Below are 12263 nucleotides of genomic sequence, written 5' to 3'. Positions count from 1 at the left end.
ACTTGTAAACTAAGAGAAGCTTAGTGTAAAGGAAAGTAGGACTTATTGATTTGTTTTCTAAAATACTCAAATTCCTTTGATTCAAAATGTGCCACTCGCCTGTTATAAAGATGACCTCCCAATTACAATTAAATCTTTCTTCATGTTATGACATATCTTTTTGGGAAAGATCACAATAGACTTAGTCTAATTGATCCTAAGGCCTGAAATCTCTCCAAAATTATCCAAGACCTCCATAATTACATCAATGTTGTTCTTTGAAGCCTTACCAAATAAGAAAATATCATCCGCATAAAAGATATGAGACATATGAATGAAGCAAGTGATTTTAATAGGTTTCAACAAACTTTGCCCTACTTTTTCTTCAATTATCAAATAAAGACATTCCAAACAAAGAACAAAAAATATAGGAAGACATAAGATCACCTTGTCAATTCCCCTAGAAGGTTTAAATACTAGAGTTATTTCACCATTCCAAAGATTTGAAATTTGGGGAGAAATATTGCAGTGTATAATGAGATTGACAAGAATAGGAGGGAAATTAAAACCACGAAGGGTTTCTTCTATATATAAAATTCACTTTCTAAACTATCATAAGCTTTTGTCAAGTCCAACTTTAGAAAATTTGTATTTTACCATCCACATAAACCCATTTTTTGAAATTACCATCCCAAAATTTTTTTATTTTAAAATACAATTCAAAAAAGACCAAAATATTAGATTTCACTACCATTTAACACCTCCGTTAAGAAAACCATTAAATCTAACATTCTAAAAAAAAGTTCAACTTTTGAGCCAAAACATGTTCTTTAGAGGTTTTGGAGATAAATTTTTCCCTTTGGGCCCGATTAAAGGTCAAAATTTACAAAAAATGATTGAAAATGCCTCGTTTTGCATACTAAAAAAATACCTCGATTATATGTTTTAAGTAATTTATTGAAACTTATATAAATATTTGATATAAAGATTACTGTTAGTTAAGACGAACTACTACAAGAGGGGGGTGAATTGTAGTGAGTTCCTAAGTGACTACTTTTCGCGGAAATTAAAACAAATGTAATAGGAACTTGAAAAGCACACAACAATGTTTACGAGGAAACCTTACAGGGCCCAACTGGAAGTAAAACCTCTACCCTCCAAGGGATTTCAAACACCAAACCAATCCACTATAATAGGTCAATACACCTAGTTACAACCTATTAACCACAGACATTTGCTCACAAGTTCGAGACTGAACCTGCTACTCGATGGGACCCTATCCTACCCAACTTAAGTCCCTGACTTAAGTTCCACTCAACACTCGGCTTCACACTAGAAGCCTACTCACTGTATGCAATATAAAATCACTCACCCAGATCCCAAAACAAAACAAACACTTGACTCTAATATATGATTGGAAAACTACACATGAAACCCAAAACTAATATGATAAAGCTCTTAATCATGGCAAACTTACTCTTAAGTATACTCAAGATTTTCACGCATAAAACTCACACCTCGCTCAGAATATGAACTCTTCTACTTTACAAGAGGTGTTCATACGCTAGGTAGGGCTTTTAAGAAAAGATAAACATTAAAAGCTACCGCAACTAAAACCCAATAAGAAATGAATCATTCTATGAAAATCTTTAAGAAAACCGATCAAAGATAGAATTAAGAAAAAGATAAATATTTTATAAACCAGATTTTGTAAGATAAAATCATCCAAAGATCTTTTTTATAAATATTAACTTATCTTTTGCAAAACTTCCGGTTTTATTAGCTTGCCAAGCTTTATCACGCTTCTAATAAGTTTCATGCATGTTAATCTACCACATAATTACAATAATCCTAATAAAAGTAAACTTATCATAAACCTTATTGAAAGTCTTCAAATTTATCATCGGATTGTCTCATCGAGCTCTATAATGCTTATTGGAACTTTGGGTTCTTTGCAGACCAAGATTGAAATCCTCTTGTCTTCTTTTCTTCAACACCTTGTTGGAACTCGCAGTCCAAGGTCCTCTGAAACTTGTGGTCTTCAATGCAGTCCAAGTTAGTCAACTTAGCTTGCTGTCTTGCTCTTGTTAGGAAGCTTTTCTATGTGTTCCTATTAGGGATCATTGTCTAGTTCTAGTGTGAAACTCTTCTTCTATTCTTTCTATCTTTCTCTTGTTTCTCTTAAAAATTTCCACAGTCAGATTACTCTTCCACTCCCAAAGCTAAGTCTACTTCACCTGCACTAGTTCAATACTTAGAGAAATCTCATTAGTTGAAGTTTGCTTTTCTCATCATCATCAATACTACTAAGGTTCAACAATTACAATAACATAAATTTTAAAGTTGATTTTATACGGTGAAAAGAGTTGATACCAAATTTGAAATACTAATATCAACAAATAAAGTTATACGAAGTATTAAAATTATGACAATGTCTAAAAACTTATATAAAATGTTGTATAAAACAATATGAAAGACCCCCCTAGTAGAATGTTGTATAAAACAATATGAAAGAGAGTATACATCAATGTTAAATTTCATCCATAGCTATCACGAATTTGCCAATAATATTATTTGATTCAATTATTTTATAATTTATTTTGTCGCTTTGTTTTATTTTATTTTTGTACAAAACTATATTGTACTCGGTTTTACTTGATAACCCTAAGGAGCAATACATAAAGGTTGTTTGGTTTGTAGATTTTAGGTATGAGCTATGAGGTTAGAATGAGTAAAATCCATTCCTAATATTTGTTTAAGAAAAATCTAATTTCTAAACCCATACCTTAAAACCCATAAGGTGTACATGGAGTTTAGAAATCCAATGGGGAGGTGGGTACAACTTATACCACACATCCACATCTCTAGGTATTAAGTGAAAAGAAAAAGTCCATTCCCGTACAACCATCAAACACAATGTATTAAGAATCAAGTTCCAACACCATACTACCGTAGTTTCATTCATGATTCCAAACTCATACCACATTGTGAACCAAACGCCTCCTAACCCTATTAAGTTATTACTTATGTGGTGATGTAATAACATGTAGTTCCTCGGTTTTTTTTTTATTTTTTTATTCTTTTTTTTATATACTTGCAACCGGGGGTGTTAACGAGTCGAGCTTGCTCGTGAATTGCTCGAGACTCGGCTCGGTCAAAGCTCGGTATAGGTTCGGCTTGAGTGGGCTCGACTTGAGTTCGGGTTCCCAAGCCCGAGCTATATTAGGCTCGGCTTGAAAGCTCGTGATCAAGCTCGAGTTTTGTGTATGTTATTACTATTTTTTTTTTGGAAAATTCAATTAGTAACATAGATTTTATATTAAGGACTTAGGGCTTAGGAACTAAAGTTAATTTTCAAAACTCTAGTTTCCGTTCTCGCTGAGTTGGTGAGTGTTGGATATTTCGTTTCTGTATTTGTTGTTGTTTATGTAGAAAAAGAACTAACAAAAGAAAGAAAAAGAAAATAGTCTCATATCAAAAGATAGGAGCAAGTGATAGAATATTAGAATAATAAAGGCAAAATTTGATTGTTTTTGAAACAATGGCTATAGGAACCATTTGGGCCTTGCTAATTTGTGGCTTGACAACCCTTGATCAAGCCTCGAGCTCTTACCTGAGTCGAGCTCAATTTTTCCAGGCTCGACGAGCTTCGAGCTTGAGCCGAGCCTACCTAGGCTTGGTTTCGGTTCAGCTCATTAACATCCCCACTAGCAACACATTTTTTTCAGTACGCTATTTGAGGAAGTCATTAGATTAAGTTAATGGACAAATTAATTTAGAAAATTTAAGCAATAACTTATCGCTTTCTTCTTATTGATGGTAAATATTGTCAATTAATTTATCCACTTATCTAATTTAATGTGTGTATTAAAGTGGTGTGTTGAAAGTACATAAAAACACAGAAGTACATTATAAGTCCTTAAAGGAGCAATGCATAAACATCTTACCTATGCGGTGATGCAATACCATACACTATTGCAAGCCGCCAACAATGATTTTATGGTAAAAAAAACAGTAGCACCACTTTGTAAAGTAGCATATGGTTCTTATTTGCTAAAAAGCATAACAATGACAACAGAATGTGTGGTGGCATTTGGTAGGTTCGCTCTTAATTTTGTGAATTTGGAGATAGCATTTGGTAGGTTCGCTCTTAATTTTGTGAAAGTTCTGTGCAATTAAGATATAAATGGACTCATTTTGTAATTAATTATTTTAAGATAAACTTAAAAACTTAAAATATAATTAAAATCTAGACATTTATGTACGCGATGTGTTCATCGACGCATGAACATCAAGAGGATAGTATAGCCTCCTCCTTGACTTATATAATAGAAATACATAAGTTTTTAAACTTTACATTATTTTTTTTCTTATTGAGAACATGGTGTAAAAGGAAATTTGATCTTGTAAACCACACTATACCACCCTTGCTCTTCTCTTAGACTGCAACTGACATTGACCTGTTTTGCTTTTGCCCATCGTATAGAAAGTGACCATCTTTTAACCCGACACATTATCAGCCCGCACCAACTCTATCCCAACACATCGATAACCTGTTAGTGATAAGTTTTTCTCTTCAAAATGTTTTAAGTAATATAAGATAGAGAAAATATTGACGACATGGTATATTAGTTGCCTAGTTGGTACCAACTATAAACAAGTATATTCCCTTATGAGCCACATAAAATGTCCACCCTATTTCCCGAATCTATGCTTTATAACATTCCCCCGTTATATTATTCCCATATTAGCCACATAAAATATTCACCCTTTTCCCGAATCTACACTTTATAACGTTCCCTCATTTCAGCAAATCCCTACCACTTCACTCTCCTTTGTCTCCAAATTTTACCAAACTTTTGCTTGAATTTTGGCACAGAAAAATAGAAAATCATGTCTTTAACCATTAAATTGCACATTTCTAATCACTCAAATTTCTTAGCTCAACCCAAAATTCATCAGAACCCCACCAAAATTCTCCCCAAGTATATCTACCAAACAAACCCATTAAGACCCATTGTTCTAAATCAAACCAAAATGTCATCAATTTCTTCCCAATCCAAAAGGGTGATAAAAAATTCTTTAATTGACCCAGATGGTGGTTCTTTGATTGATCTTGTTGTGCCTGAAAATGAGAGAAATTTGAGGGTTTCTGAGGCTGAATCATTGCCTAAAATTAGGTTAACAAAGATTGATTTAGAATGGGTTCATGTTCTAAGTGAAGGTTGGGCTAGTCCCCTTAAAGGGTTTATGAGGGAAAATGAATATTTGCAGAGTTTACATTTCAATTCATTGAGATTGGCAGATGGGTCTTTTGTTAATATGAGTTTGCCCATTGTTTTGGCTATTGATGATAAAGCTAAAGATGATATTGGTTCATCTCCAAATGTTGCTTTGGTTGCCCCTAATGGTGATTTAGTTGCCATTTTGCGAAGGTTCAATTCTTGTTCTTGTTTTCTTTATTGTCTAATAATCGATTTTGTTGCTCGATATTGCTCTGTTTTATTGTTCTTTAATGAATAAATAGTTGTACATTTGAATAGTTTTGACTGATATATGGTGACAATGGATGACAAGATGAAGAGTTTAAATGTTATATTTGATGTTTATATCGTTTTTCCGTTGAATAATATGAATATTGTGTGCTCTTTTATTTGATGAGAATAAAATAATTATATGTTGATAAAGTGATGTTTATATGCAGACAAAATGACAATATTCTATCTGAATTGATAATGTGCTGAAGTCTGAAGAGCTTCCTTTTGGTGATGCATAATAGTGTTAAAACTGTATTTATTACTATAATTGGTATGATTACATTTTTTAATTGTTGAAACGAAAGGCAGGTGTGGAATGTGATGCGTCGTAAGTGCGGATTATGGTGCTTACAAGCATCTATATGTCATAGTATTTGGGAGTGAGTGGGAGGATTTTTAGGATGTTATCAAGGAGTCTTTTTTAACCCCTAGAGACAAGAGTTTGTTAACCCGAATTTTATAATCTAAGATGACCTATATTGGAAAGTGATGGTTCATGGTTGTAATGTAGTATTTTCAAAAATCATTTCTAGAGGTGATAGTATATGATTTTATTAAAGGTCTAATATTTTGTGAAAAGACCTTTAATCTTGCTAGAGAAATTTTGGATCATGTATTAGCATTCATTGTCCTTTACTTCTTTGGATAATCCGTATAGATCATCTTCTCATAATCTTTTCCTTCTAGGTGGTTTATGCAAAAAAAAAAAATGGCTTATTTGATTCATGAATATTAGCCACATATTTTTGGCCTTTTCTTTCTAGCTTGTTGATGTGGTCAACAACATTAAAATAAAAAAATATGATGAATGACTTTTTGTTCACAATAGGTGACATTCAACTGAAAATGGAAAAGCTGAGAGAACCTTTTCAACTGTTTTTCCCATAATATAGATAATTTTTTTTCCATGAAATTCTTACTTACAACTAAACACTAGTTACTGATATTAACAAACATCTTTGCAACACCTGATGTTCCCACTTGATTAAAATAATCAACTCAATTATTTAAAATGGAGTATTAAATAATCAACTCAATTACTGCTTAAAGGAGCCAGCTAAACCAGCCAACACCTAACAACTAACATAAGTTTGCAAAACACACCATATCATGGTAGCTGATTCCATACTCCCATGTTTTCATCTGTATATGTTAGTGTTTGCCTATCAATTGAAATGCTTTATAATCTAACTCCTGTAGTTTTTTGTTAGTCAGTTTGTGCATGAGTGTTTATAGTTCCCATGAATACTCATCTTTAATTTAGATAATTCTCTGTCTGTCTGAGTTTTGGAATTGCCCTCTTGTTCTTCATCTCTGCCACTTTTCTTTCTCCTTCATGTTGCTGTCTTGGGGCTCTTTTACTTTTAATGTCTTGGATAGGAATTTACAATGCACTAGAGCATCCTTGCTGTCTTATTGACAGTCCTTTACCTCCTGCAGCCGGGGTTCCTTGAACATTGTGAAATCTCTCATTGTATAAGCCTTAACCCTTTCCTTCTTATTACTATACTAGTATATATGTAGTGATATTAAGTACCCTCTACAAGAGTTAAGCGGTAGTGGGTCGGTTGTTTCTGCATATATGTAGTCCTTATTAGCCCTTGGGGAATGTTAAGAGATACGAATAGTCAATAAATGTAAATAAAAAAGGTGGTAAGTTAACAAAAATGTTCATCTAATCTTGATCTTTTCTTTCTACTCAGTTGACTTATATACTGCAAAGGAGGATTATTTATTTCTTGACTTCAGTATGTATTTACACCTAGAATTTTATGAGCTTGGCTTCTGTTTTGGTACTCTGGGAAAATTAAATTTGCTTTTCAGAAATGAGTGAAAAATGGTTTGGAATCTGAAGACTCACTCTCTATTAGTCTTTAAAAGTATTGAGATGCTATTTAAGCCCAACCTTTTTACTAATAAGTGGCTTTTCAAATAACGCTTCTCAAATGTGAAATGACCGACGGAGGATATAAGGCAAGGTGCAGAGTTACTTACAGAGGTTACAATAATTTTAAAGCAATATGATTAGCTGGTCAGAATCAATGAAACACTAAAAGCTATCTCATAGCCAAACAAGGCCTTTTTGTGCCTTTGACCCCAAATTTTATTGCATAAATTAGTGGTTTTCTATCAAACACATGTTTGTGATCCTAAACTTGCTTTTTTGTTGCTCAGACACATAATTAGCAGTCTTTTAGTTGTCGACAGGCTGTAATCCAGTTTTTCTTAAATTTGATGTCCTCTTTTCTTCATAAATTTTTCTCTCAATTGAATTAAATTTATGAAGGAGGAATATTTATTGCTTCATATAAGTATGTTGTACACTGAGATTATTTACGAGGTTGGTTTCTGTTTTGTTTTACTTTGCATGGAAAAAATACTTTTTTTTGTTCTAGATACAGAGCGAAAAACTGTTTAAAAGAAGACATTCTTTCAAATCATTGTTATTATGAAATCAGCAAAAGTTGTTTTCTAGTATTTCTAACAATATAGAGCTGATAGAGTTGTCATATTCACACCCTTTCTCAAGCAAGATCCAACTGTCGGTCATACTAACATCACATATTTATGTTGCATCAGCCATTGTATTGTTTCAAAATCCAATCTTTTTACCCCATCATGAATTATTGATTGATTATTTTTCAAAGGACTTTACAATGTGTATGTCTCCTCTTATTTGCAATAATCTGGTGTATCAACTTTTGCGATTACTCAGTTATTAAGTGTTTGCTTTGCTTTGTTATGCAGTATTGAGATATACAAACATAATAAAGAGGAAAGAATAGCTAGAACATGGGGAACTACTGCTCCTGGATTGCCTTATGCTGAAGAGGTTATTACACCTGCTGGAAATTGGCTCATAGGAGGAGAATTGGAAGTATTGAAAGAAATCAAATACAATGATGGTCTCGATCAATACAGGATTTCTCCTAAAGAGCTTCGAAAGGAGTTTGACAGGCGTGAAGCTGATGCAGTTTTCGCTTTCCAGCTTAGAAATCCAGTTCATAATGGGCATGCTTTGCTGATGAATGATACACGTCAGAGGTTACTGGACATGGGCTATAAGAATCCTATTCTCTTGCTACATCCTTTGGGAGGTTTCACCAAGGCTGATGATGTGCCCTTGGATGTTCGGATGGAGCAACATAGCAAGGTAATATATCTGTTGATCTATATTGGTCAGTAGGATAGATTAGCCTCAATTGTGTCTTAGCATGCACCATTACTCATTATGCTTGGATATTCTCTTCCTCATCTTTTCCCCTTGGATTAGTATGAAAATGATTGATTCCATTTTTCATTAAGGCCATATTGATATGATGTTTTCTCCATATCATGCAATGAACAAATGTTTGTATGCAAGACTTTGCTATATTTTATTAGCATGTAATTCAGACTTAGTTTGTGCAGTGGACATATGTTGTGACATCTGTTGGCTGGTGGTTTCCTGCCATTGTAATATATTCAAATTAGCTCACTATCATTCATTTTTATTAGGTTCTAGAAGATGGAGTTCTTGATCCGGAGACTACTGTTGTGGCCATATTCCCATCTCCCATGCATTATGCTGGTCCAACTGAAGTACAGTGGCATGCCAAAGCTCGAATTAATGCTGGTGCTAATTTTTACATTGTTGGTCGTGATCCTGCCGGTATGGGTCATCCAACAGAGAAAAGAGATCTCTATGATCCTGACCATGGAAAGAAAGTTTTGAGCATGGCACCTGGGTTGGAGAAGTTGAACATTCTACCATTTAGGGTGGGTCATAACTTGCTTCTTTCTTTAAGATTTTTTTTCGCCTTTCTAAATTAATTTGCGGTCTTAAATTTGTTTTGATGGGTTCTGGAGTGTGCTTGAATGCTTGATTTAAGTTCTGATAAACAATGTGAAATGGAGCATATGTCTTGAACAACAATACCCTACAAGATTGTTTATCTACCATGGGTATCATCCACCTTTATGGAATTGTGTTGGTAATCTCAAGGATATGCTTCATAGTTGTTCCTTGCAACAAAAAACATGAATAAATGTCATGTCTGTTGTTGGCTTGACTAAATAAGAGAATTGGCCTTTTGGACTTTGAAGTTTTTACCTGATTTGATGACACCTGGGCATGCGTATCACTGTTTTTATTGTCTTACAGGCCCATGTCTTCTGATTTTTGTTGGTCCAGTTTTGAATTATGTCATATACTCTTTAATTCTTGTGTTTTATCCAATTTGTGACACCTGGACATGTTATTTGTTATAAATATCTGTTCTTTCCCAGGCCTATAGCTTTTCTGTAAAAAATTTCAACTGTTGCTGCTGTACTGAACCATACATTGTCTTGCAGGTTGCAGCATATGATACTATGGCAAAGAAGATGTCTTTCTTTGATCCTTCTCGTGCTAAAGATTTCCTCTTCATTTCTGGAACCAAGGTAATGTGTTCGACGTCTTTTTGGTGTGTATCCCATACTTAAATCAGTATGAGTGAAGGAGTTTCTTTGTCCAGAACTGTGGTAATAACTCATGTAATGCATTACATCTTATGCTCGATTTTAGCTAATGGAAATGACATTAAAGAAACTTCAGATTTACACGGTCTGGAGTGCTAGAAGCTTCATCTGATTCAGTGCAATAGATTTCAAGTGGCAGTGGACTCGTAGAAGTGGGTTGCGACCATATAGATTGGAGTGTAGTAAAGCCCTAAACCCATATAACAACTAGATATAGTATTGTTTTGTTTTTACAAGGGTCCTAAGCCTTCAAAAGATAAATAGTCCACCACCCAAGTGCTAGAGAACAAATTATCCTCACCAAATCTATGAATTAATTTTAATGTAACATATCATGCTCATCTCTGCTTTCAATGTTTGGTGCATTGTAGTCCTAGCTCTTCTGTTAACTAATCTAACCTGGGTGATGTTGCAGATGCGTTCTTTTGCAAGAACTGGAGAGAACCCTCCTGATGGCTTTATGTGCCCCGGAGGATGGAAGGTATTGGTCAATTATTACGCAAGTCTACAAGAGGTAGAGAGTAAGCAGCCAGCTACAGTGTCTGCATAGAGCAGATGGCTAGATGCACAAGTTTCTACTGTAATGTAGGTCAATATAAGTGATTATGAGGCTCTGAACACACAAGGCTACAAGATGATTAAGCTAGCATAGGACTATCAGAATTCCTTCCGTCAGGCATCAACGAGTATCACACATCAACTCTTTGGGGTTTGCCCCCGGCGTTTTTCTCTTGTTTTCCTTAATTGGTGACCCTGCCTCTTTTCATTTTCTGGTTTAGAGTTTTTGTTGGGGTCTTAACTTTTTTTCCCTAGTTGAACAAATGATGATTGATAATTGATTCCGGATTCTTTACTTGTTCTTTTACCTCTACATCTAAGGAATTTTTTATTGGTATTGTTGAGTTAAAAAAACCTAATGTTTACCCGTATTATCCCAAGTTTATAAGTTAACATTTGCTACGGCAATCCCCGTCACTAATATTAGAGGCTTCTATTAGTGTTCTAGATACAAATAAAGCATAACAATCAATAATCATATTTACAAAGCTGGGGAGTAACAATACAATGGAACTATTACAATTTCTATTGCTATTATTCACTTGAATTTGAATTTCTACTAGGCTTGCGCAAAACTATCTGAAAATCCGATTTGCAACCGTTCCAAATTTTTGGATATTCGATCCGAGTTTTCATTTCGAATCAGATATCCGATCCGAAAAAGCGAATATCGGATGCGGATTTGGATATTGATTTTCGAAATTTCGGATATCCGTTGGATATCCGATTTCCGAAATATAAAGGCTGAAATAGTGAAATATATATAAATTTTTTAAATTGTTGATATAAAACTAACCCTGTATTATTAACTTATTATAACATTCCTAATATATTTGATGATAATTTTTATTGCAAAAAGACTACTATTTTGTTAAAATATGTTGTACAACTTAGCAATAAAAAAGCGGTAAAATTAGTGAAATTTAGAAAGTAATCACAATCAATTTTACTTAATATTGGATAATGGATATCCGAAAAATCCGATCCGAAAATTTTGGATATCCGAATATCGGATATTCAAAATTTTCGAAATGGATTTGAATATCAGTTTATGATATCCGAGTTTTCGGATATCCGATCCAAAATTTGATTTTGAATAGACCTTATTTCTACTCTTTTTACAATAAACCAACCACGCATTGGGTGAGGCAGCTAGGTCGAGCTTGTGGTGTATGGATGTCATGGGTCTATGTTTCTTTCGTATTCTAGCTTGCTTATACTAACCATTACTTTTATGATCTTCCACAAATGTTATTGCTTGATTCTTGGCTCAATATTAGGAATGTGCAAAGTGCGGTCTAGATCGCACCAAATCGCAATTTTGCGGTTTGGTGCGGTTTGCGGTTTGAAAATTGCGGTACGGTTTTCAAATTTGATCAAACCGCGGTTTTGCGGTTTGGTGCGGTTTTAAAAAAATTTCAAACCAAACCAAACCGCAAACCGCAATTTAATGCGGTTTGCGGTTTAAACTGTAAACCGTAAAATCGATTTTATAATATATATTATTATAAACAAATATTAAAATAAAAGATCTTAAAATTTCTTAGGGTTACTGATTTTATTATAAACAAGTGTTTATGTTGTGTGTTAGATATTAAATATTATTAGTTTATTTTGATGTTGGATGTAAGTAGGACTTTTTGACTTTACTAGAATTGTTAATCACTTTTGAAGGTGGACAGGTTCTGT

The 12263-nt window shown here is 33.8% G+C and overlaps 1 protein-coding gene across 1 annotated transcript; it reads left to right on the top strand.

Annotated features, from left to right (window-relative positions):
• Positions 1-4681: 4681 nt before the first annotated feature.
• On the top strand, positions 4682-10928 carry LOC110686377 (ATP sulfurylase 2-like). Its single transcript, XM_021862978.1, has 5 exons — positions 4682-5414; positions 8265-8670; positions 9015-9275; positions 9852-9938; positions 10432-10928. The coding sequence occupies exons 1-5, from the start codon at positions 4873-4875 to the stop codon at positions 10564-10566; spliced, it is 1431 nt and encodes a 476-aa protein (XP_021718670.1). The 5' UTR covers positions 4682-4872; the 3' UTR covers positions 10567-10928.
• Positions 10929-12263: the final 1335 nt, after the last annotated feature.

Source organism: Chenopodium quinoa, unplaced genomic scaffold (assembly GCF_001683475.1).
Source record: "Chenopodium quinoa cultivar QQ74 unplaced genomic scaffold, ASM168347v1, whole genome shotgun sequence".
Classification (NCBI taxonomy): Eukaryota; Viridiplantae; Streptophyta; class Magnoliopsida; order Caryophyllales; family Amaranthaceae; genus Chenopodium; species Chenopodium quinoa.
The sequence above is the reverse complement of the archived record's forward strand: the minus strand, read 5'-3'. Positions and strand labels throughout refer to the sequence as shown.

Coding starts and splice junctions, on each gene's coding strand:
- LOC110686377 (XM_021862978.1), top strand. CDS start 4,873: ATGTCTTTAACCATTAAATTGCACATTTCTAATCACTCAAATTTCTTA. Junction 5,415..8,264: donor TTAGTTGCCATTTTGCGAAG/GTTCAATTCTTG, acceptor TTTGTTATGCAG/TATTGAGATATACAAACATA. Junction 9,939..10,431: donor TCTTCATTTCTGGAACCAAG/GTAATGTGTTCG, acceptor GTGATGTTGCAG/ATGCGTTCTTTTGCAAGAAC.